We start from the raw sequence: 23,948 nt of genomic DNA on the forward strand, positions 1-23,948 counted from the left end.
CTAAGGTGGGCAGTCAAATGACACCTGGAATTACAGGTAAGTATGGCCTGGGAGAACAAAACGAAGCAGGACATAGGCTGATAGAATTTTGCCAAGACAATTCACTCTGCATAACAAACACTCTCTTCCAACAACCTAAGAGACAGCTTTATACATGGACTTCACCAGATGGACAACACCAAAATCAGATTGATTACATCCTTTGCAGCCAAAGGTGGTGGACATCTGTACAGTCGGTAAAAACAAGGCCTGGAGCTGACTGTAGTTCAGATCACGAACTTCTTCTTGCACAATTTAGGATCAGACTAAAGAGATTAGGGAAGACCCAAAGATCAGCTAGATATGAGCTCACTAATATTCCTAAGGAATATGCAGTGGAGGTGAAGAATAGATTTAAGGGACTGGACTTGGTAGATAGGGTCCCGGAAGAACTCTGGACAGAAGTTGGCAGCATTGTTCAGGAGGCGGCAACAAAATACATCCCAAAGAATGAGAAAACCAAGAAGGCAAAATGGCTGTCTGCTGAGACACTAGAAGTAGCCCAAGAAAGAAGGAAAGCAAAAGGCAACAGTGATAGGGGGAGATATGCCCAATTAAATGCAAAATTCCAGAGGTTAGCCAGAAGAGATAAGGGATTATTTTTAAACAAGCAATGCGTGGAAGTGGAAGAAGACAATAGAATAGGAAGGACAAGAGACCTCTTCCAGAAAATTAGAAACATTGGAGGTAAATTCCAGGCAAAAATGGGCATGATCAAAAACAAAGATGGCAAGGACCTAACAGAAGAAGAAGAGATCAAGAAAAGGTGGCAAGAATATACAGAAGACCTGTATAGGAAAGATAACAATATTGGGGATAGCTTTGACGGTGTGGTCAGTGAGCTAGAGCCAGACATCCTGAAGAGTGAGGTTGAGTGGGCCTTAAGAAGCATTGCTAATAACAAGGCAGCAGGAGACGACGGCATGCCAGCTGAACTGTTCAAAATCTTGCAAGATGATGCTGTCATGGCATGCTATATGCCAGCAAATTTGGAAAACACAAGAATGGCCATCAGATTGGAAAAAATCAACTTATATCCCCATACCAAAAAAGGGAAACGCTAAAGAATGTTCAAACTATCGAACAGTGGCACTCATTTCACATGCCAGTAAGGTAATGCTCAAGATCCTGCAAGGTAGACTTCAGCAGTTCATGGAGCGAGAGTTGCCAGATGTACAAGCTGGGTTTAGAAAAGGCAGAGGAACTAGGGACCAAATTGCCAATATCTGCTGGATAATGGAAAAAGCCAGGGAGTTTCAGAAAAACATCTATTTCTGTTTTATTGACTATTCTAAAGCCTTTGACTGTGTGGACCATAACAAATTGTGGCAAGTTCTTAGTGGTATGGGGATACCAAGTCATCTTGTATGCCTCCTGAAGAATCTGTATAACGACCAAGTAGCAACAGTAAGAACAGACCACGGAACAACGGACTGGTTTAAGATTGGGAAAGGAGTACGGCAGGGCTGTATACTCTCACCCTACCTATTCAACTTATACGCAGAACACATCATGCGACAAGCTGGGCTTGAGGAATCCAAGGCTGGAGTTAAAATCTCTGGAAGAAACATTAACAATCTCAGATATGCAGATGATACCACTTTGATGGCTGAAAGTGAAGAGGAACTGAGGAGCCTTATGATGAAGGTGAAAGAAGAAAGTGCAAAAGCTGGTTTGCAGCTAAACCTCAAAAAAACCAAGATTATGGCAACCAGCTTGATTGATAACTGGCAAATAGAGGGAGAAAATGTAGAAGCAGTGAAAGACTTTGTATTCCTAGGTGCAAAGATTACTGCAGATGCTGACTGCAGTCAGGAAATCAGAAGACGCTTAATTCTTGGGAGAAGAGCAATGACAAATCTCGATAAAATAGTTAAGAGCAGAGACATCACACTGACAACAAAGGCCCGCATAGTTAAAGCAATGGTGTTCCCTGTAGTAACATATGGCTGCGAGAGCTGGACCATAAGGAAGGCTGAGCGAAGGAAGATAGATGCTTTTGAACTGTGGTGTTGGGGGAAAATTCTGAGAGTGCCTTGGACTGCAAGAAGATCCAACCAGTCCATCCTCCAGGAAATAAAGCCAGACTGCTCACTTGAGGGAACGATATTAAAGGCAAAACTGAAATACTTTGGCCACATAATGAGAAGACAGGACAGCCTGGAGAAGATGCTGATGCTAGGGAGAGTGGACGGCAAAAGGAAGAGGGGCCGACCAAGGGCAAGATGGATGGATGATATTCTAGAGGTGACGGACTTGTCCCTGGGGGAGCTGGGGGTGTTGACGACCGACAGGAAGCTCTGGCGTGGGCTGGTCCATGAAGTCACGAAGAGTCGGAAGCGACTAAATGAATAAACAACAACGCATTTTTAGGATTATTTTGTCGGATTTGTAGAAACGGCTTTGTAAATGCAGAGTGAAAAGTCATGGTAGAAATATTTGAAATAAATAAATGAATGAAATAAAGCTGTGATATTTGGAATAACCATACATACAGTATAAACGTTTTATACAGCGTGTTGTTTTATTTATTAAAACAAAATTATGTTCAAGGCATGAATAATCCTCTTACCTTAAAGACTAATGCATAGAACTTTCTCTGGCATTATGTGCCTGAATGTATTTTGTCTCATTTGATTTAGATCCTCGGTTTGCCTGAAATCATTCATGACCCTAAATACAAAAACAACCAGCAGCGAGTGGTAAATAGGAAGGAACTTATTGGAATTTTGTCAGCCAGGTATGTCCTCAACATTCAATACTGAAATGTTTATTTTGCAAATTTATTTCCCAGCTTAATCATTCTGGGATTTCTGCATGTATGTATACACGTGTAGTTGAATGATGTCATGTAAAGAATGTTTAAGCTTTTTTGACATGAGCTAGTATTAATGGCAGGGCAATGTATACTTAATAAAAGCATCAGATATCAAATGTTTCTTCAAAGCAATGTCACTAAATTAATCTTGTCTTGGGCAAGACTGCATATAGGCATAATAGTAAAAAAATTAAAATGATAAAAATAGAAAGGGGAAGAAAAGAAAGAACATAAACAACAAACCAACAACAAACCTGGGAGCGCTTACACACACACATACATACACAGCTTAAAGAAGAAATATGAATTCCACTATACTACCCCAAAGGTGGATAAATAGAGATACTCTGTGAGAATTTTTTTTGTTAAAATGGCTAAGAAATAAACATGTAAATAAAACTATCCTTAATTATAAGCTTCTTATAAATCTCTTCTATAAGTGACTTAGTTTCATTTTTCAGCCAGTGCAACTTTCCATCCATTTAAATTACATTAATCCAAAGGAAGATGTAATTTAACCTTGTAATTTTTGCAATCATATATCTAACAGATAACTTTAAAAACATGGATTAATTTCTTAGGATTGCTCCAATTTGGGGAAGTATGAGCAGTAATCAGTGGTTGGATTAATTACTAAAAATTGCTAATTTTTCCAAGTTCATCTAAAAAAAAATTAACCAAAATGAGTAACTAAATGAACATTGCCAGTAAAGATGGCAATATGTACAAGTTTGATTACAACCTTTCCAAATGAAGCTGAACAGAGCTGTTCACAACTACAGCAGCTATAACTCCAGAAAATAAATAAATCTAGAAAGTTCACAGTTAGTGTAATTGTAAATATAGAGGAGTGTAGTGCCATTTATCATTATGGTCAATTAATGATGATTTTCTGAAATAGATGTAAAAGGAACTCAATTACCTCAGGGCACCCCAGTTAATTTGAGTTCAGATCCAAATCGTTCCAACCTTTTTAATATTTTTGTTTGATACAAAAGTTTTATATTTTAAGATTCTCTGCATTTGGCTCTAACAATAGTAGAAGAAACCCATCTATTTCTCATCAGTTTCACATTTCCATGTTTTCCTGTACGTAATTCCATTCAGTTTCTGTATTTCTTACAAATAGAGAATCTCTCTCTCTCCCTCTCTCTCTGTATGTGTGTACATATTTTGAAATAGTTAAGAACAGTGTTTCAGATATTCCATGGAAAACTAAGTCCAGTTTCCCATGTTCCATATTCATCTGAAAGCTATCAGCCATCCAGTTTAGAAATTAGTAAGCTTGGACTCCTCAAAGTTCATTCAGTGTAGTTGCCAAAAAGCAATAATTCTGGCTTTTCATGATGTGCAAACTGGCCCCTCTGATCCTAAAATACTACTGGAAAAGACTGCTTTACAGTGTAACCTTATATGAGTATATTCCTTTAAATTCAGTGGCATTGACTTGCAGGACTGCAGCCGTAATATTTCTTTATATTTGTGTTTGTTCAGAACGGTGCATGAATTGCTACTACCAGTAACTGTCTTGCAAGGATGAAGTCACATTGTACTAAGAAAAACAGGATATGTGTATTTACCAATGTGAATATGATAATAAAGTATAATTATGTAAGTGGTCCTGAGAAGGCAATCCAATAAAACAGTGGAATTTTGGTTCACATTTGGATAAGGATAATGTATCTGATCCACAACCGGATGACCTTGGGACAAATATTACAGTCATACAACTTATAAACATGTAATCAATATTGTTATCTGACCAACAATTGTGGTTCTTAATTGGGACATGTGTTTCAGATGTAGCAGAGGAGAAGACTTTGTGAGACTTTGAATTGGATCATTGTGTTTAAAAATAGAACAGTTTTTCATGTATGTGGCTCTTAACCACATCACATCTATCTCTTTTTGTTGTTGTTGTGAAAAACTAAAAACATGAAATAAAAATGTGAAGCTCATTACTGTAATTAAGAATGGGAGGAAATATACTGGCTTATATTTGAAACTTCTGATAATTTTGGTTTGCATCACTGCTGGCTTGCATCAGAAAATCAGATAGGATTGTAAGTCAGTCTAACCATGATTTTTGCCTCAAGGCTTGGTTTTCTCCATTTCTGAGGAACATGTGCAGAACATTTTTACTGCATTATTGACTGCTTGGGTAGTAGCTATTTTTTTTTTTTTTAAAAAACCAACAACTGCATTTTCCCTTTTTTTTTCCTATTTATTCCTAGGTTCTTGGAAGAAGAGACCTCCAAATGGCTAGACCTCTTTGAAGGCAGTGGAGTTCCATATGGTCCAATCAACAGCATGAAGCAGGTGTTCTCAGATCCTCAGGTCAGTTACCTTGGAAACACCTTTACATACATTATTTAAAATGTGCAATTTACCCAATGTTATTTCAATTACTATCACTGCTACTATTAATTATGTAATCACTTTCATATATATCCCATCGTTTCTCTGAGAACTCAACCTACTTTTACTCCCTCAACAACCCTTTGAGATAGGTTGGGCTGAAAGCAAGTGACTATTCTAAAGTCACCAAATCATCTTTGTGGTTGAGCAGAGACATGAATTGTGGTCTCCCCAGTCCAAATCCAACATCACTTTAGTGTTAAGGACAGTAAATAAATAACTTATTATAGGCATTGTGAATGCTGACTTTTATTTTGTATCATAGTCTGTTAGATCTTAAACCACATTCTGATGTTTTATTTAGGTCTATGCATTATAAACATTAGGTTGAATGGTCTTTTTCAAGTGTAGGCTTGCTATTCTAAATCCAATAATGCAGTCCAGAGTGTTCAAATTTGCTGGTTGTTGGCTCCTATGATTCATAATGCTAAACATGTAAAATGTAGTTGCTTTTGCAGTTAACTCTATCTGAAAAGCTCAAGTTTAAATATATTAATGTATTTATAATGGACAAAAGTAAGATCTTTATCCATGGAGATCTCACAAATAGGAGTAATGAAACAGTGATTCTCTTTAATACTTTCATTTTATCTAAAATTCTATTGATAAATATACTTTCATACTTGAAAAGCTCAGTCTTTTTTCTTGATGAGTTTCATTTGATGTTGCTGTTAATTTTTAATTTTTAATGATATCTTTAAATATTAAATGGACAAAAATCTATCTTTTTCTGTTATTCCATCCCTCAGTTGTTAACATTGTTTCATATTAATAAGGCATTGATACAATATTTTCTCTTCTATATCTTGAGAAGTAAGCCATACTACTAAGAATATCCCACAAAACCTGTTGGATGTGTTGTTCAGAAACCAGGAACTTTGTTAACTATGTTGTCCTGAAATTACTCAGATCTATATTTAGTAGCAGATTGATTCTTAATGTGACTATTTTATTGATAACTTACCAGCCACAGTAAATAGTGAGAACTAAAGCAAAAAATAGAAGTGTTTTTAAGCCAAATAAAAACTCCTCTGTCTGCATTCAGAACAAAACAAAGAAATGCATAATGGAACTATAGAAAAAAGCCAGTCAGTAATACATTAGAACTGTTGTGGAAGAAGGATTCCACAGCCAATAAATAGAAGATGCTAATAATTAAAGAGAAAAAAAGATTATTAGCTACTGTATTGTAGAGCTTGCCACACAAGACAGGTGGCAGTGATTAAAAGTTACAGTGTTTGTAACTTCAAAGACAAGCATAACTTGATGCTTCTCTTTAATTGGCTACATGTATGCTATTGCCTTATATGGCAAAGCATTACCTTGTTGCAACCCTTACACTCCCCAAATAGTCATGAAGAAACTGAATTCTTGTAGTAAAAATGCTGAATTGTCATTCCCCCCCCCCCCAATTTTGAAGCCTCCTGGAAATGTGTACTGAATTTGTAGCAGTTGTTTTTGTGTATGTGACTTCCTTGTCTGGAGGTAATGGTGGAGGGCCTTCAATGGTTATAATTTATTTCTATAGAATGGAAGTATTGATAGATACTGCATCATCATTTATGGGAAGAGAGAGTACAGTGGGAACATTGCCTACGTCAATAAGAAAGCCAATTTTCCCACACTATAACTTCCCAGATATTTAAGCCTCAGGTTTTGAATGCTGATATGCAGGTAATTTTACAAATGTTTATATCTACAGTTATGCTAAGGCAGTGATTAATTATGTGTGCAACATGCTGAAAAGGTGAATATTTGTAACTTTGTGAAAGGTGAAATTTAAAAATTATACTGGGAGTAAGGCAGCTTCTTTCAGGGACTCTTATACTGTAACAGTAACATACTTTCTGTACTGGCTTTACACGGTTATTACTCACTCAACTTCTATATTTATGTTAGCCCTGAATTCCTTCCATATTTCCAATCTACCCTCTCTCTTCCTTTCCACCACTTGATCTCCCCATCATTAGGCCTTTTTCACATCCTAATATATTCTGGGATTCATCATATGATAACAGATTCATCATCTGTTCACTGAGAGAAGAAAACATGTGCCCACCAGATTGTCTAAATGAAATAACCACATTTGTATGGATTGTAATTTGAAGTAAAATTGTCTCTTTATGTCATATAACAGACACATTGTAACGGTTGCCTAATCCCAAATACTCAGTCTCACAAGCTCGGGCTTAAAGATAACTGATTTATTAAAGGAATAGTATGCAAATACAGAGAAAGCTGAGAATGAGCAAAAGCGCGCCAAATACAAACTAAATACCCTCGCTTCAAACCCAATCCCGCCCCTCGCCCCACCATAGCAACCACCCCCTCCCAGGTGTTGGCAACCGTCACACATCGGCCTGGGAAAGTAACCTTGAAGACATGTCATAACCCAAACATACATTCCTGCAGAACAGCAAGGAGATTACAGCCTGGCACGGCTGAAATTCCCCTCCCCGCAAATGACAGACACGGAACAGGAGAGTGACATGTGAAACGTTACGATGTATTCAAACCATTGGAACGATGAACATGACACACATACACACATATGCCTGCCCAGTGGGAAAACTGTCCTATGGTAATTAAACTGTATAACATGAAATACAACAAAAATAAAATTAAAAATCCACAAATAAACATAGTTAACGATTTAAGCAGTCATAGAAAAAGAGAAACCAAATTACTGACAGTGAGTTTCCAGAAGATGGAAAAGACAGGACTAAATTTTTCTACCATGGGAGAGTGGAGTAATGTGTGGTTACTACCTGACATAAGTAACCATCTACAATAACCACTTCAGGTAGCAGGACAGAGACAAAATGCTTTAGTCACGGAGAGATGGGTGGTGTTAAAAAATATGAATGAATGAATGAATGAATGAATGAATGAATGAATTCTGTGGGGTGCATCCAGATTGAGTTAGCTATGCTTTGGTGAGAAAGAAGTAAAATTTAGTAGAGTAGGCTTTCTTCCAATCCATTTTTTTAAATTAAGAAGTGTCATATAGAAGTTGCTATAGGTTTCTGTTGAGATCACATACTCAAAAAGCATTGATCTTGCTTTCAGATGAGCTTAGGAATTCAAAGTGAAGCTGCCACATTTTAATGGCAAATTTGATTAAGCAGAAAGTAATTGATTATATTTAAATATTTAAAGTACTTGGTTTTCTGACAGATGTTTAGGTTTCTTGATTGACAATAGCAAAACAATGAAAAAATGAATGGATCTGGAACATATGCAAAATGTGATTCCATTGCATGCTATTAACTGATACATCTACATATACTTGATTTATTGGTATAAGGCATGATTTCCTAGCCCATTTGATTTCTCACCATTTAAAAGAGAAATCTCCCTTGAGTTGAGTTGCATTCCTGATATTTATGTCATTACTGGGTTTAATTTTGGAAGGGATTTGGGAAATGATTGCAAGTCTTAAAGAGGTAGAATAATGACACTTACTGTTTCTTAGTTCAGTTCTTAGTTACTAGGACTCTCCCTTGAGTCTGCTTGAATGTTTCCCTTTTTGCTCCATTTCTGTCTTTTGTCTCTGCAACTAAGTTTACTATCAGAAGGTAGCACACTTAAATCCAAGAACAATATTTTGTTTATTGTTTATGCTTGTTTTAGAGCTCTGTGTTAGCCCAGGTTTTAATTTTTCTTTTTTGAAGCTTGGAGAGAAGCAAAATTCTCAGTGTTTATTTTAAAAAAAGCAATACTTTCTGTTTTATCATCTCGGAATGTGACAGAGATAGAGAAACAACTAGTGAGAGAATCACAAAGGGCATAATGTTGCTTACATCATCATGACATTACTTCTTTCCTGTTGAACTTTTACGGGAAAAAAGGACTTTGTGGTTGTGAAAATGTCAGCTATAAATTGTCTTTTTGTATATGCAAGAGATAATTGAAAACTCAAGAAAAACTAAAGAACCAGAGAACTGGCTCTGATCATTCTTGCACATGAAAGCAAAAAAGAAAAAAAATCCAAATATCAGTTTATCCTTACAGATGGAAAGCTGAATGAAAAGGAGGTAGATTTATGCTTTTCTCCTTGAAGCACTGGAATTTCATGTAATGGTATTTTCCATGTAGTGATGATCCATATATACAGTACCCAACCTCCATCCTAAAGTAGTGCAGTACTACACACACACACACACACACACACATTATATTCAGAGTATTTACTTTTAGTGTGGATATTCAGGATTTTATCAATTGTGTCTGGTTATCATGGCATAGACATTGTTGGTGGATTGGATTCTTTCTTTCTATTAAATGCTATGCATTTTCAAAATCTGTTCCATGATTTTAGGAGACTCTTTCAAACAGTTTTGGAAGTTGTACAAAAGTGAAAGGAGGAGCACAAGAAAAAAAAAAGGGAATGATAGCTCTGAATATTTTAATGTGGGGTTGAATGTAGTCCTCAGTTGCGGAAAGAAATTATGAACATATTAAACAAAGGCAATTTAACAATTTTATATGTTTGGTTAATATATAAGACAGATATTATGTAGAACATTTTTCAATTAAGTAAATTACAATGATGCTGGCTCTTTTCATGCAGTTTTTTATAGCCAGGCATTTCAGTTTTTTAAACATCCCTTTAATCAGCCCAAGATTTGTGCATAGCATTAAAGGAATTCCCAACAATCTTTAAATCAGATTTTCTCAATCTGGAGCTTTCCAGATGTGTAGGGACTACAACTGCCAGAATCCCCTGCCAGCATGACTTTGCTGGCTAGAAGTAGTTGTAGTCCTAACACATCTGGAGGGTATTGGGTAGGAAAATGCTGGTTTAAACATTCACTTGCTGATCTCAGTGTGGTCTACCTATTCATGGGAACTTGTGCTGGAATTCAGGATTTGGGTACATAAACTGTGATGTATTTTTTTTTTTTAATTTGGTTTAAAGTAGACCCTATTCTTCTTTCTATCTTCCCTCCCCTCCCCTCCCTCCCCTCCCCTCCTGTCCCCTCCCCCCCATAAGAAGACAAGCAAGCAAGGCAGTCATTAGTTCAATGCTGCAGCATCAAAATGATTTCTTTTAATATCCATGGAATTGCAGGCAGATACCGTAAACTTCACAAACATGGCTTTTTTTACATACCAATTTATAATCACAAGTATTTTGGAAGAGCCCATGGAAAATTAATTTAGAAAGCAACCCATGGTAGATTGACAGGATCTAGTTCTTGATGCAGCTATCACAACAGTTTAGACTGCATGTTTTTAGACAGCCATTGCCAGCTGACTATTGCAAGTGCCTTTTATTTCCCCCTTTTTTAGCATAAAATGGGAAGACTTTCTGTAACTATGTAGTTAGACATGCCACACAAGTAGAGGATATCAGGTGTAAGACATCATCACACTGCATCACTTCTGAGAAATATTGGGAGGGGAATAGCAGATCTGAACTATCACAGCTGTCCTTGTTTCCCTGCATGTGCCAAACACCTGCAGACTCTAAAAGGATACCAAAACAAAACCCCACCCTGTGGCAGGCAGCCAGATTTAATAACACTTCTCCAACTTTACTTTGCCATAAAAATTAATTCTACCGTTTTTTACAATACAGGAACCTTTTCTTCCTCTCCCAGAAGCCCAGTTCAGTTCCTCCTATCTTTTCTTCCAAACTACGCTGCAGAAAGAAGCACACAGCTGAAATAGTGAAATGTTTGGTTGGAAAAAAAAAGTATGTCCTTTGGATTTGGATTATTCCTGGGAAGTTATGAAGTTAGCTGGCTTTGCTAATGTCCCTGACTCACCTGTTCCTTTGTCAGGGCACATCTGTATGGCAGCTGCCCATACAGATGTGAAACGTGGGATGTAGCTATGGAAAAAGAATGCCGCTTCTCTCCCTCTTTTTGTCCCCATCTTGCCATGGGAAAGCTTGTACAACCTTTGCTGATCCAACAATTGCTTTCACTGGCTGTGTGAATGAGCTGGCTCATGTGGAGTGCACATGTTGACTGTAGTTGCACAGGCATTGGCAGCCATAGACATGGTTGCCCTGCAGACCAAAATCAAAATCTCTCTCATGGACACATGGATATTGCCCAGACTAACTAGGTTATTTTTCCTCAAGATAAAAAGGCTCAAATATCTGCCCAAGTCCAGCAGCTGCTTTGCATGTTGTAGAAAGTCCAAAATGTAACTGGATGTTTCCAACCAAAATGAACTTGGGAAGCAAGATTGGAAGAGATCCTTGCCAGTCTTGGCTAGGTCAGAAGTGCAGCTGGAAGGCCACACCAAGTTTTGCATAACGTGTTGAGCACTGCCCTGTAAAAGTAGCAGGGCCAAGATCTGCTTTTGAGGGTGGTTCCATGGTTCCAAGATATGAAATGAGTGTTTTAAGGCTGTTCAGCACTTGGAGTACCCATTTTGCCTTTTAAGCCCCTTCCAAAATGCCAATACCTGCAAAAAGAAAAGGACCAATGTTTTTTTATCCCATCAACTTTGGTGATTGCAGATGGGATGCTGGCAAGCCCCAAATGGCTCCTGGGCTGCACTTTCTGTAGCAATGGACCAGATGGATGAAGATTCTGTCTGCATATATATGAGTTGTTGATGTTTGTAAGTGCATTTGCTTCTGTATTATGTAGGTCTGTTCAGTATCATTTACTTTGAACAAATCCAGGTTAACTAGTCTCGGCACCATATTTTAACTTATGTTTGAAACAGACAAAACGATGATCCAGTTACTCTCATACTTTTTACAAACTACGCTTCATTCTGATTAGTAATCTTATCTAAGTCTATTGAAGTTATCTTATGCTCTTAAACCTTGCCAGGAATCTTTGGCATGTAATGTTTCCAAAAATGGAAAGACACAGGTTGTAATAATTTCCAATTCAGTTTATTTAGTCTGGATGTAAAATTAAGGGGAAAATAATAAAAACAGAGAAATAAGAACATAAAAATAGTCTTACAGGATCAAGCCAATGCCCATCTTAGTCCAGACTGTCACCAGACAGTTTCTCATAGTGACCAGACAAGATGGAGACATATCCTCTTCCACCCTTGTTCCCCTGCAACTGATGTTTGAAGGCACATTAACAACCAAATAAATGAGCACTACCACATTTCGTGACAGTGAATTCCACTGATTATATCCTGTGTGAAGTACTTTTCTCTGTTCTAAATATTCCTTCAATCAATTTTATTGGGTGACCTCTGACTTAGTGTTTTGAGGGAGGGAGAAAAACTTCTCTTTGTCTATTTTCTCTTTGTCTTACATGATTTTAAATATTTCTGTCACCTTTTTTTTCCAAGCTAGAAAGTTAAACATTTGAACCTTCTCTCAAACAGAAGTTGTCTAAATCCCTTGATTATTCTGGTTGCCTTGTCCAGTACTTTTCCCAGCTGCTTCAGAGAGAGAATTTGCCTTTTTTTACAATTGCCACACAGTGAGTTGAGACCTACCCCTATGACCCAAGAACTTTGTCCCAAGGTTCAATTCTCCCAGTACCTGTCTGATAGCACTCAGAGAGATAACAATAAAACCATTACAGGGCAGGACGTTGGGCTCTCATCTCCCTCAAAAGCTTTAATGGTCTATTTTGTCAAAACCAGTGAGAGATCCAGGAGTATCAGCATGATCACATTTCCCCTATTTGTGTACAGATCATACACCAGTGCTGTCTGTGTGCCATAGCCATGTCTGGCCCAGGCAGCAAGGGGTCTAAGTAATTTGTTTCCTCTAAGAGTTTCTGAAGCTGCTCTTCTACTGTCTTCTTCATCAGCTTAGCTAAATATGGAATATTGGACACTGGCCTATGGTTACTGAATTGACCTTACAGGCATCTTTTGGATGTGTCAGTATAACTAAAGACACATACCATGTCTTTAGAGAATTATGTTACAGATAACATAACAGTTATGATAATGAGAAGTATGAAAAAAATGTTTGGTGGAATGATCAAAAGAAAGAGGATATGGATAAAAAACAAAATGCATTGAGAGCACGTTGCAAAAATGAGGATGAAAGAAACGTATTGAATAATGCGCATATAGAGAAAAAGACAGTTGCAAAGAATGCAATCAAGACAAGAAGACTAAAAGAGGGAGAGAAAATACTGGCTGGTTCTGATGGAAATATATATATATATATATTGGAATGGATGAAGAAAGCTAAACAAGGACCCTCCAGCAGTGGGGAATCACATTAAAATTTATTTATTTTATTTTTGTAATTTTTCTCTTGCCTCAGTTCAAGTGAAATCTGTGCAGTGTATAGATATTCATGATAAAAGCAGTGATATAAAGATAATCAATACAATACAATAATGACAAAATTAATGAAAGTGATGGAATGATTTGAGATGAAACTGAAGTGAGAGGAGGCTGAAGAATATTTTTGTATTTTAAAACTTTGAATGATAGTAATATGTTGAAGAGTGTTGTCCCAAGTGCTATAAATGTTGGTATCAAAGAAAAAAAAATGAAACAGAACTCATAAATGCCTTGAGAATGTTGAAACGTGGTGGAATGATTTATATGAGGCAGGGACTGTACAGACCAGTTTTTAACTTTTTAGGAAGTCACTGAGAATTGTATGAATGTGAAGAAGAAAGTTCATTGTATATTTGTTAATTGATTAAGTGAATAAGTTTCAATTATAGAATGTTTTGCACCAATATGGGCTTGAATGTTGGTTTCTGAATTAGGTAAAAGCAATATACAATGGTAATAAAGCAAGCGTGAGAATGAATTTGGTGCTTAACATACAGTTCATCACTGAGCAGGGATTAAATCAAATTTGTGTCAAGTCTCCTTTGACTGTTTAATGTATTTAGGGATAAATGTATAAGAAATCCTTGTAATAACTTTAGAGGAATGTTGATTGTGCATGTAAAGGTATGTGTACTTTTGTATGCACATACTGCTAAGTTTTTGCACGACGACCCAAATGATTTGCAGCAAATGTTGGATAGTTTATAGATGCAGTGAAAAGTATGGATCTGAAAACTGATCAAAGACCAAAATATGTTTGACAGGGAATGGAATGAACAGTAGCATGTTATACATAAATGAAAAATTAGTAGATGAGTTTGTGAACCTTGGTATAGTGTTCACTAAAGAAGCATAAATGGATATATATATATATATATGTATGTATGTATGTATGTATGTATGTATGTATATATATATATATAAATATAAAAGATATTCAAATGATGATACAATGTAGGAGGTAATGTTTGGGCAGTTTGAAGGAATGAAAGTCAAAAGTAGTAAAAATTACTTTGCATAAGGACTTGCTTCTCGTCATTTTTTAAATATAGAATTGAAAGTTAAGGATATCAGAAAAACATAAAAATAAATCGACCGCAATTGAAATGTGCTTTGTGAGATTGTGTGGGATAAATCAAAAAGAGATAATACCAAGAATGAATGGGTGCTGAATAACTGTGCACCGAATTAAAAAAAAAGTATTGTTTGCTATACAGAAAGAATTAATGAGGATCAAACTGCAAAACAAATATATGAAGGGATGAGTGACTGGGTTAAAATGGTGGGGAAGACCTAGAAAGTCATGGTTGGATAGAATTGATCAGATTCTGAAAAAGAGAGTTGTGAGAAGTTTAAAGAACAAAAGGTAATGTATAAAGCAGCATTTTAGTATGGTGGAAGCAAGGTATGGCGAAGTGTAGTGAATGGTGTAGAGGTAAACTAGATTTTATTGTGTTTACTTTCTTTCTCTTATCTTACACTTTTAATTTGTTTGGCTTACTATTCCTCATTCTTTTCTGTGCTCTGCATAACATGATGGGTATTTATGTATGTAATCAGATCCAGGGATGACTCTGATTCCTTTAATGTGGCAGAGTCCTCTACGTGCTATAGAGAAGTGTTAATAATTTCACTACCAATTTGCAGAACAGAATCCTTAGGGACCATTATAAACTGAGCAGGGAAGGAATCTAAGAGACAAGCAGTTGCAAATAACTGCAACTATATGCTCCATTTCCTCGGAAGATAAACGAATTGATCTAGGCAGATGATACGCTGAACCTCAGTGGTAAGGTATTGCTCAGCATGGCATCAAGCCCAGCAGAAATCTGAGTGATTCACTCACTCACCCCAAACTGCTCATAAAGCAGGACCAGCAGGAATCAGCAAGGTCCATGTCATCAGCTGACAACTCTTGAAGCTCCATTGGTTGGTTCTCTGCCAAAAATAATAGAAAGGAAAAACATTGTTTTCCTCCCTGATTACCATGACATAGGCCTCATGATGTTGGCTATACTGTGTCCAATCAGATTCCCCACAGCAAGTCTTGGTGGTCTTTTTGAAAGATCAGGCCAAGTACATAGTAGATTTCTCACTAAGTATATGCTGAATGAGGCCCTGTGCATTACAAAATAGTTTTTTGTTGCTTCCTTTTTCTTTTCATTGTTTTTCTCCTCCGTTTTCTTATGTGTATATATGTTGTCCAGACCCATTTCTAGCATATTCATACTAGCTTTTCATGAGACATTACTGGAAATTTGGCTAGTTTGCACATGCTGGTTAATGTTTGTTTTTTGATTGTGCTTGTGTTTTGTATATACAGGCAACTATCCTCAAGTATTTTATTGTGGGGTTTGAACAGAAGACTAAATGTTATTGATAGAGTGAGTATGAGGAGGTGGTCTTGTCTCATTTCAAAGGTTTTTCCTTTGGTCTCATTACCCACCAAAGAGGCAGTTGCCATGGAATTGAATAAGGGGATGATTATTTATATTGTTTATTTAGAGTCCAGAAATCATCACATTTTCCCAAATAGCGCTTCTGCAAATATGCCACTACTGATTTTACAACTGCCTGTAAAATCAGTAACAAGCAGAATCTTCTCCAATAAAATATATAATAAGGAAAGTTGCTTCAGAGAAGAAACCAAGGATGAGGCATGTATAGTGGTATCATCAATGGTGAAAATACCTACGGAATCAATCCTCTTCTCTATTTGGGGGATAGTGGGGTGGTATGATTATGGAGGAACTAACACCATATCCAAGAACTTGCTGGGTTTCTGCTGTCTGGGTAGGATATCAAGGTTGACTGTTCCATGTGGAAGAACAAGAACACTGCTACTAAAGCTACTAAAAAACATTAAAATACCAAAATTGCTTGCAATGGGACTGCAGCCTTAATTTCCTTATTTTTCCGTACTTTATTTTGTTGATGCCAACATTGATGAGTTTGTATGTTTATGGCATAGGTGGACGTGGATGCTTTCTCCAAGGTCAGAATGACATACCTGCGGTTTGCTCGTTTTGTCCTCACAAAGCCCTGTACAATACATTAGTTTGCCATTTAACTCTGGGTCAACTAATCTGTTTCAGGCTGAACAACTATTTCAACCAAAGATTCCTAGTCCTCATATGGCGTTATTATTTATAAACATCTCTTGCATCTTTTTCCTGTATACATTGATGTAACTCACAAAGACATTTCTGATGAGTGGGCTGTAAAAATATTAATTGGCTCTTTCAAAAATACATATTATATGAATTGAAAGGCCACAAAGGTTTATGCTTGTATGACTATTGTATAAGCATGCAAATGCACGAACACACAGATGGTTACACAAAATAATATCTATGGCATTATCTGTACTTCACTGCTATCAGGTCAGTTGTCTAAGTCCACAATCTAGTGTCCTATTTCAATATTTCCTAATATGCTGCCCTTTAAATTTGCTATCCTTAAAGTCAGGTTTGATATCGTGGGACTTGAAGTCCAGGGATTTGGAGGACGTGTGGTTGGGGAAGGAGGTCTTGCTCTGAACTCTTCGTTGAATTCAGTAGGATTTAGATGCTGGGTTGCTAGTTACATTTTAAAACATTCATGTTTGTGTTTTCAATTATATTACTACTTGTCATAGCTCACAAAATGAAAGCTGAAGTTGGGAAGTAACATCCTTTGAAGTGAATGGATAGTTAATAAACAGCATTGCATAACATACCTCTCTTTAAAAATGGCTTTTAAATGTTTTTAAAATAACATTTGAAATATTTATCCCACTTCTCTGAGGGGATACCAAAGACATTTTGGATTAGCAGCATTTGAAAGGAAAAATGTTATCTGCCAGGAAGCTTTCAAAAGTTTGCATGACAAGTCTATCTCTCTTGGATGAGAGTGAACAGCTTCTAAATGATCTTTTAAAAAATCTTGTTATTATTTCATTTGGGCCATTGGGGGTAGAAAGTTGAACACAGTTTTTCAGAGCTGGTAGAAACATGCTTTGGATATATGTCTGTATCTTTTATTCTCTACTGTTGAGAAATCACAGTTTTAATTTCGGCCTAGAATATATTGAAAAAAACTGGTGGATTTGGATTTTGAAGACTTGTGTTCAATTCAAGCTGGATTTGAAATTTCATGTCTTGCATTATGGAGATACCATGTAATCCTAAATTCTTTGGAAGATTGTTAATGGAACTGAAGATGCAGTAAATAATACTGGTGAAATTAATTGAGGTTAAACATATTTAAGAAATTAAATTTTAAGAAGTTCTCAGAGATGAGGAACCTACAGTTCTCCCAACAAGTCCTAGCCAGCATTGCCAAGGAAACAGGGACACAATTTCTCCATTATTATTCATAGCCAAGAGACAGCCTTCCCTTCCCTTCCCTTCCCTTCCCAGACAATTCATTCAACAAAATAAGCTGGGAAAGCAGTTTGTGCCAGTTGCTTTGAAGGAGGCAGTGGTATGATTGCTCTTGGTCCAGCCATATTAAATAACTTTTGTCAAGTCTCCAACCTTCTGCTTAATGGAAGCCATCAGTTGCAGGAGATCATAAATGAGGTGGATTATCTGGACTTTTTTCTGTCAGGTTTCAGGCCTGCCTGTGGAGTTGAAATTATATTAGTTGCTTGGCTGGATGACTTGAGATGGGACCTGGACTGAGGAGTGACTCCCGTCTGGCCATGTTCGATCTCGCAGCAGCATCCAATACTATCAATATGTTATTTTTCTCCATTATGAACAAGATTGTAGGAAAGCAGGGGACAAAGAGGTTTACTGAGAAGAGGAAACACAGTTCAGATGTGAGAGACATGGGAAGAAAATTTATATAGCTCACTATAAGTTCTCAAGATTCTGTTTTTACTCCTGGCTTCATTAAAGTTATTTTTCTGAAATCTGTCTTGTTCCTGCTTCCTTGGTTTTGCCAGCTACCTGGGGCTTGCAGACTCTCTTCAAGGGTTGAGAGCAGCTGGTACTTTTTGCAGTGTTTCTACTCCTTCCTGAAGTGGTGGTTTCAGTCAGGAGTGTATGGGGATGAAGTTCTTCAAGTTGAATCTACCAACTGAGTATGCTCATCACAGGAAGAGGAGCTTCAGGCTCCCTCTTTCTCCAAGAGATGGCTGAAGGAAGAATCAAGGCAGACTTTCTCAATTGTGACCCACAGTTGATAATTGTGACCAATTATTGTGATAATTGTGATCAATTATTGTGAAATAATTACGTTTCGCCACCCTTACTGCCGCAAGGTAGGCTCTAATAGCAGCTCTAGCTCATGTTTGTCTTTACAGTTTGTCATTTGCCAGTGGCGCTCTGCATCTTTTCACCCTCTTCATCTCCCTCAACTCATCCATAAATCATGGAGAGTATTGAGATCCATTGATCCGGCAAGGCCACTTAGGCACAATCTGGTCCAAAGCAGCAGCTGCTCTCCCATTCCAAGTAGCTATGAAGGCTTTGGCCAGACTGTATAGCAGATCTTCTGGAACAACTCCAAGCTCCCTCTGGAACCCAATTGGGTCCATCAGTCGTCTGCGGCAGACTGATCTACTGGCCCACTAATAGATATTAGGATAAGTTCTTCTCTAAAAGCCTGTGACTAAGACAGAAAGCCAGAGGCTTTGCTAAGTTATGTTGCAAAAAACAAAGAGACTTCTACCCTCTTGTAGCCTTCTATATGAAGAATAATTTTTAGTCTGAAAATTGAAAAGAGATTTGATTCCTATGTTTTAAGAATTCTTCAGTGATTAATGAGACCTTTGAGATAGCCCAGATTAATTTCACATATTTAGAGATGACACAGGAGATGGAAAAGGAGGAGGACATTGGCCAGGTGTTGTGGTTTTCTATATGTATTTGCACTGCTTGCAGTGATCATACAAGGGAATGAGCATGAACCACAACCTACTCAAGATAAAAATGTAACAGCCCATGCAGTCATTAGAGAGAATATAAAATAACCATCTCCAGCTTGGCACTTTCTTGATATCTCCATTTTGCAACTCCCAGAATTCCTAACTACAGTGGGAACACTTTCCAGTTGTTTCAGGCTTTACACCTCCAACCTGAAAACACCAGGTTGGAGAAGGCTGGGCTAAAGAATAGCATTCAGCTTTATAATTACAAATTTATGGGGTTAGTAATTTCTCATCTAGGCATATTCTAGTATTGCTTCCAAACTTGCAGCTAATTAAAGATAAAAGGCTGGTAGAACTTTGCTCACTTGATTGAAGAGAAAATGATAGTTCAATAATAGAGCGTATGCTTTGCATTAAAAAAACAGTTTGGCCCTTGACATCTCCAAATGCCTACCTGCCTGCCTGCCATTATCAGATTTCACACACCGACCATAGAATAAATCACTACTCTCCAGATATTCAGTCTCACATTTAGTTCTTAATAGCTGAAGCTTCACAAACTCAACATACTACATAACCTACTTTATTTTAGATAAGAAACTATCAATGTTAAAGATCTGCCTACAGCAAAACATAGGAATCAAGCCCTATTTATATGTCAGCCCCGGGGTTTAAATCCTAGGTTTTTTTCTCCTCCCCTTTTGGGGCAACAGATGTTTGGCCATTCTTTCCCAACCTTAAAAGTTGGAGACAACAGCTGAATGTTTATATAATTATTCCATACAACATACTAGACTAAGCTAAGATGCATTTGGGCAGTTTGTGGTTTAGCATGTTATGGGAACCCACCATTGTCTTAGCCTATTGTGGGAAACACATATTAAGCTATAAAATGATTTCTTTGGGTGTAGCATGTTATGTGAACACATCAATTGTGCTTTATTAAATTGGGTTTAGGGTTTAGAACATTGTGTGAAGCTAGGCAATATAAGGAGTTTGTAACAGTTGCCTGTGGGTGTGGACTCTGGTCAGGCAGCATTTTTTTTTTGACAAATAAACATCTAAGCTAGGTAGTCACATGTATATGCTACAGGCAGAGAGCAATAGGAGTGAAATTTTGGAACAATTCAGCAGTGCTGGTTGGTTTTTATAGGTGAAGCTGGTGGGGAGGACAGCCCTAGAAGAGACATTTCCCTCTTTGCTTGTGGACATAAATGGCATGCGTCAACTCAAGTTATAACCATGAATGTGCTCTAATATAACCTCAGAAACAACTGGCCATACCACCATGTGCAAAAGTATGTGTGTCTTTAAAATCTCACCTTTGGGCCCTTGCTCATGCAATGCTTTGGTGGGGTGAGTAGAGGAAGAGGGAAAATATATGATTTGGGGATAAGAAGGCCCATCCTCAAATTAAAGATACTTTTGCAGTCACTTACACCAATCACAGTTTTTTGGATGGGTGATGACAAAGGTTAATATACATTCATCTGTCACTGCAGACACACTAATTGTTGCCAAGACCTCTGAGGCAGTGTTCTTTTTTTGTCCTCAGTTCCACTGTTAAAAAACTTCTTCATTCCGATTCTTGTTTGATCTTCTTTCCATTTATTGGTTTAACCAACTGTCTATTCCTACCCTTCCAATCCCATCCATTCTCTTCCTTCCTTTTTTCACAATGTATTTTGATCCTTTATTTTGTTTAAAGACTATAGTTTTCACTTGTACTATTTGGGGGGACTCATTTAGTCCTCTACAAACCATTTATTATTAGCTTCTATTCCTTTTCGTTGCATGAATAATTGCAAACAATATATTGTTTTGTGTATGTGCCTTCTTCCCCTTTACTGTCTTTGCAAATAGTATTTTCCAGATCCCATTTCGACTCTACTGATGTATGTGTTCGTGTGTGTGTTAGTCTATTAAATACTGTCACTGGAGAAAATGAGAGTGGTTGTTTGCATGTCTGGTAGTGAGCTGGCAAAGAATAACTGCAAATACTGTGAAAGTGGTCAAAGCAAACAATCACTAAGATCAAAGACTAAACAATTTGAAAACTCTGCAGTTTTATACAAAATTTAGCATGCTTGATCCTTTCCTATGTTTTGTATATGCATCATTCTGTTCTGCTAAAAGTAAAAATTTAATGGACGCTTTGATAATCAAAACTAAAAAGGAGCAGTTTGAAAATCAGTTTTCGTAAAATGGCAGAGTCATTCCCTGGTAATGGTTTACCTTTCTTGCAACTTCTTTTTTGATAACAGAACAAGCATAGGTCCATTTATGTGGGAATGTTTTCCCATGTCAGTAAATGGGAGGGGTGAGTTCTGTTTTTCTTCATGCTTGAGCATTGGAAATGAGCCAGGATGAGCTGCTCCCTGGACTGAAGAAGGCATTTCAAGCAGATTTTCAAACTGATGATTTAGGTAAGGTGGTGCTTACGTATAGCTCTACTGAAAACTGCATCAAAAAATTTAGAGAAGACTATTTTGATTCAAATGCTCCTGCAACAGGTGCCAGTCAGGTCAAAATTAATAGTTCCCTAAGCAACCCAGCCCCCAGGAACTAGACTGAAGATGCAGCTTATTAGAAAACTATGAAGAAAAGAATGGAGGCTGGTGGTGTTGACAAGGATTATTGGAATTGAAGTTAAATATCTGGAGCCATTGGGTTGAAGAGGCTGTCCTAATGATTGCACAAAAAACAAAGACAAAAAAACCCCAAAACCCCTCCAAGAGACCAAAGAGTGTTTGGTGCTACTTTGGGATGGCAGTTTGAAACCAACAATTAAATAACAAAAAAGAGAAAGTTGTGGGCATATTTTGGAATCTGCTTGGGAAATACTCTCTTTATTGTGATAATGCAGTGGGATATGCATAGGTGCTCTGTTTTGATGTACATAACAGATGGTACACTTAAGCCCATTGGCTCCTTCAACTACCTGTTCTTCACACAGTCTTTCAAATACCTAGTAATTAATCTAAGCTAAAATGGTGTCACTTATACAAACACCTGAAATGAATTAAAGAGCCATAACACTCAGCTGCCATGCTGTGCAAGTCTAAAATACTTGGTTCATAGTATAATAATCACTCATTCCTTTGGCTCATAAATAAACTCTCTTCAAGGTATGAAAAGGGAAGGAAAGCTCCCTGTGTGATCAAGTAAATTGAGATCCTCTAATTGTGAGTCAAAGGCCGGCAATAACAAGCAACTTGTAATGAAGAAAATGTGTTGCTCTGTCACTTGGGCATTTTAAAAAAAGAGGGGCAAATTGCTGATTCTTTGAGAAGGAGCTTCCCATCACCATGCTCTTCATCTTTGCAGTAGAGTCAGTTGTGTTGTTGTACTGCAGCTAAACACAGACACTCTTACTTTCATTGTGCAGAGATTGCCTACCTCTCATTATAGGCAGCTGATGGAAAAACAAACACTGACTAGAGCATATGGGGATGGTTTATTTCTTTACAAGTTTACTAGGAGACAATGTTGGGTGGATTTCACCAAACCAGATACTGCTGTCATTTCACAATCCAGGAAATTTGGAAAAAGCATTGCAGCTGTTTTAAATAACATTTAGTTCTTACAATGGCAGTTGTGGGTAAAATCCTCTGACAAAATGGGAGGAAAGCAGCTCATTGTAGCTAAAGTTAATTGAACTTCATTGAACACTTTGGATCTGTGTGAATAGTATATGTTCCATCTTGTCATATTTCTTTTTTGCCAGTCTATGCAAATATATAAATTACTTCATTATAATCTAGCTCAGATGAATATTTTGGGGTACCCAGTATTGCCATAACACAGTCATCTACCCTATTCTCTTGTCTGCCTTGGGAGTTTGCATGACGGTGAAAGCCAGTGCCAGGAAGTGGCATGTGTTCCATTTCAGGTAACATAATCTCATGGATGGCATTAAATCTCAGAATGGCAGGTTGCTTTTTCAGAGCAGTATGGGTCATTCCCCCAGTGTTCAGAGAGATGGTGAAAATATGTATGTTTTAACTGTTTGTTATGCTTGGTTTTAATTTCATTTTAATACACTGAGAAGGAGAGAGGGAAGAAAGGAAGTGTAAATGAATAAAGGATCTACAAATGGCATATAAACACATTTGGGGGGTCAGTATCATATTCATGGGAGGAAAAGATTAAGAAGTGTGTTTTTGCCATAGTGCTGTACAAATTCTGAGCATTTGTAGTGATAATCTAATTAAGGCTACTCATTTTACTATCAGCTTTTTATAACAGAGCAAACCTTAATTTGTCTCTAAAAAAGGCTAAACGAAGCACACCACATCAGGCTAGGCTAGAATATGGTTTGTTTGGATTTGACTTAGAATGTTGTGAGAACCCAGCCGTTGTAGCTTTGTAAACCATGGTGCTTAATTCCAAGGATGAACCCAGCCAAAGTCTTTCTTAAGAAAAAAGCTTATGTTGAATTTAGTTTTAAAAAAGACCCAGCTAGACTTACATTATCAGGATTACAGGACACATCAGATCTTAACAAATGATGGATAAAAAAAATAATTATAGATATAACCATAGAAAAGAGAAAGAAATATAAATAATTATTCT

At 37.2% G+C, this 23,948-nt stretch overlaps 1 protein-coding gene across 3 annotated transcripts in view; it reads left to right on the plus strand.

Annotated features, from left to right (window-relative positions):
- Positions 1-23,948, plus strand: part of SUGCT (succinyl-CoA:glutarate-CoA transferase) — a 634,652-nt gene that overhangs the window by 134,189 nt on the left and 476,515 nt on the right. For all 3 annotated transcript variants that reach the window (XR_010067980.1, XM_063304167.1, XM_063304166.1), the window contains exons 11-12: positions 2,682-2,779; positions 5,092-5,194. Coding sequence is in view for 2 of the 3 variants with exons in the window: in XM_063304167.1 (XP_063160237.1) it covers positions 2,682-2,779; positions 5,092-5,194 (201 nt within the window). In the remaining variant the exon portion in view is untranslated. The remainder of the gene's footprint in view (positions 1-2,681; positions 2,780-5,091; positions 5,195-23,948) is intronic.

The sequence above is a fragment of the Candoia aspera genome, chromosome 4, assembly GCF_035149785.1.
Source record: "Candoia aspera isolate rCanAsp1 chromosome 4, rCanAsp1.hap2, whole genome shotgun sequence".
Classification (NCBI taxonomy): domain Eukaryota; kingdom Metazoa; phylum Chordata; class Lepidosauria; order Squamata; family Boidae; genus Candoia; species Candoia aspera.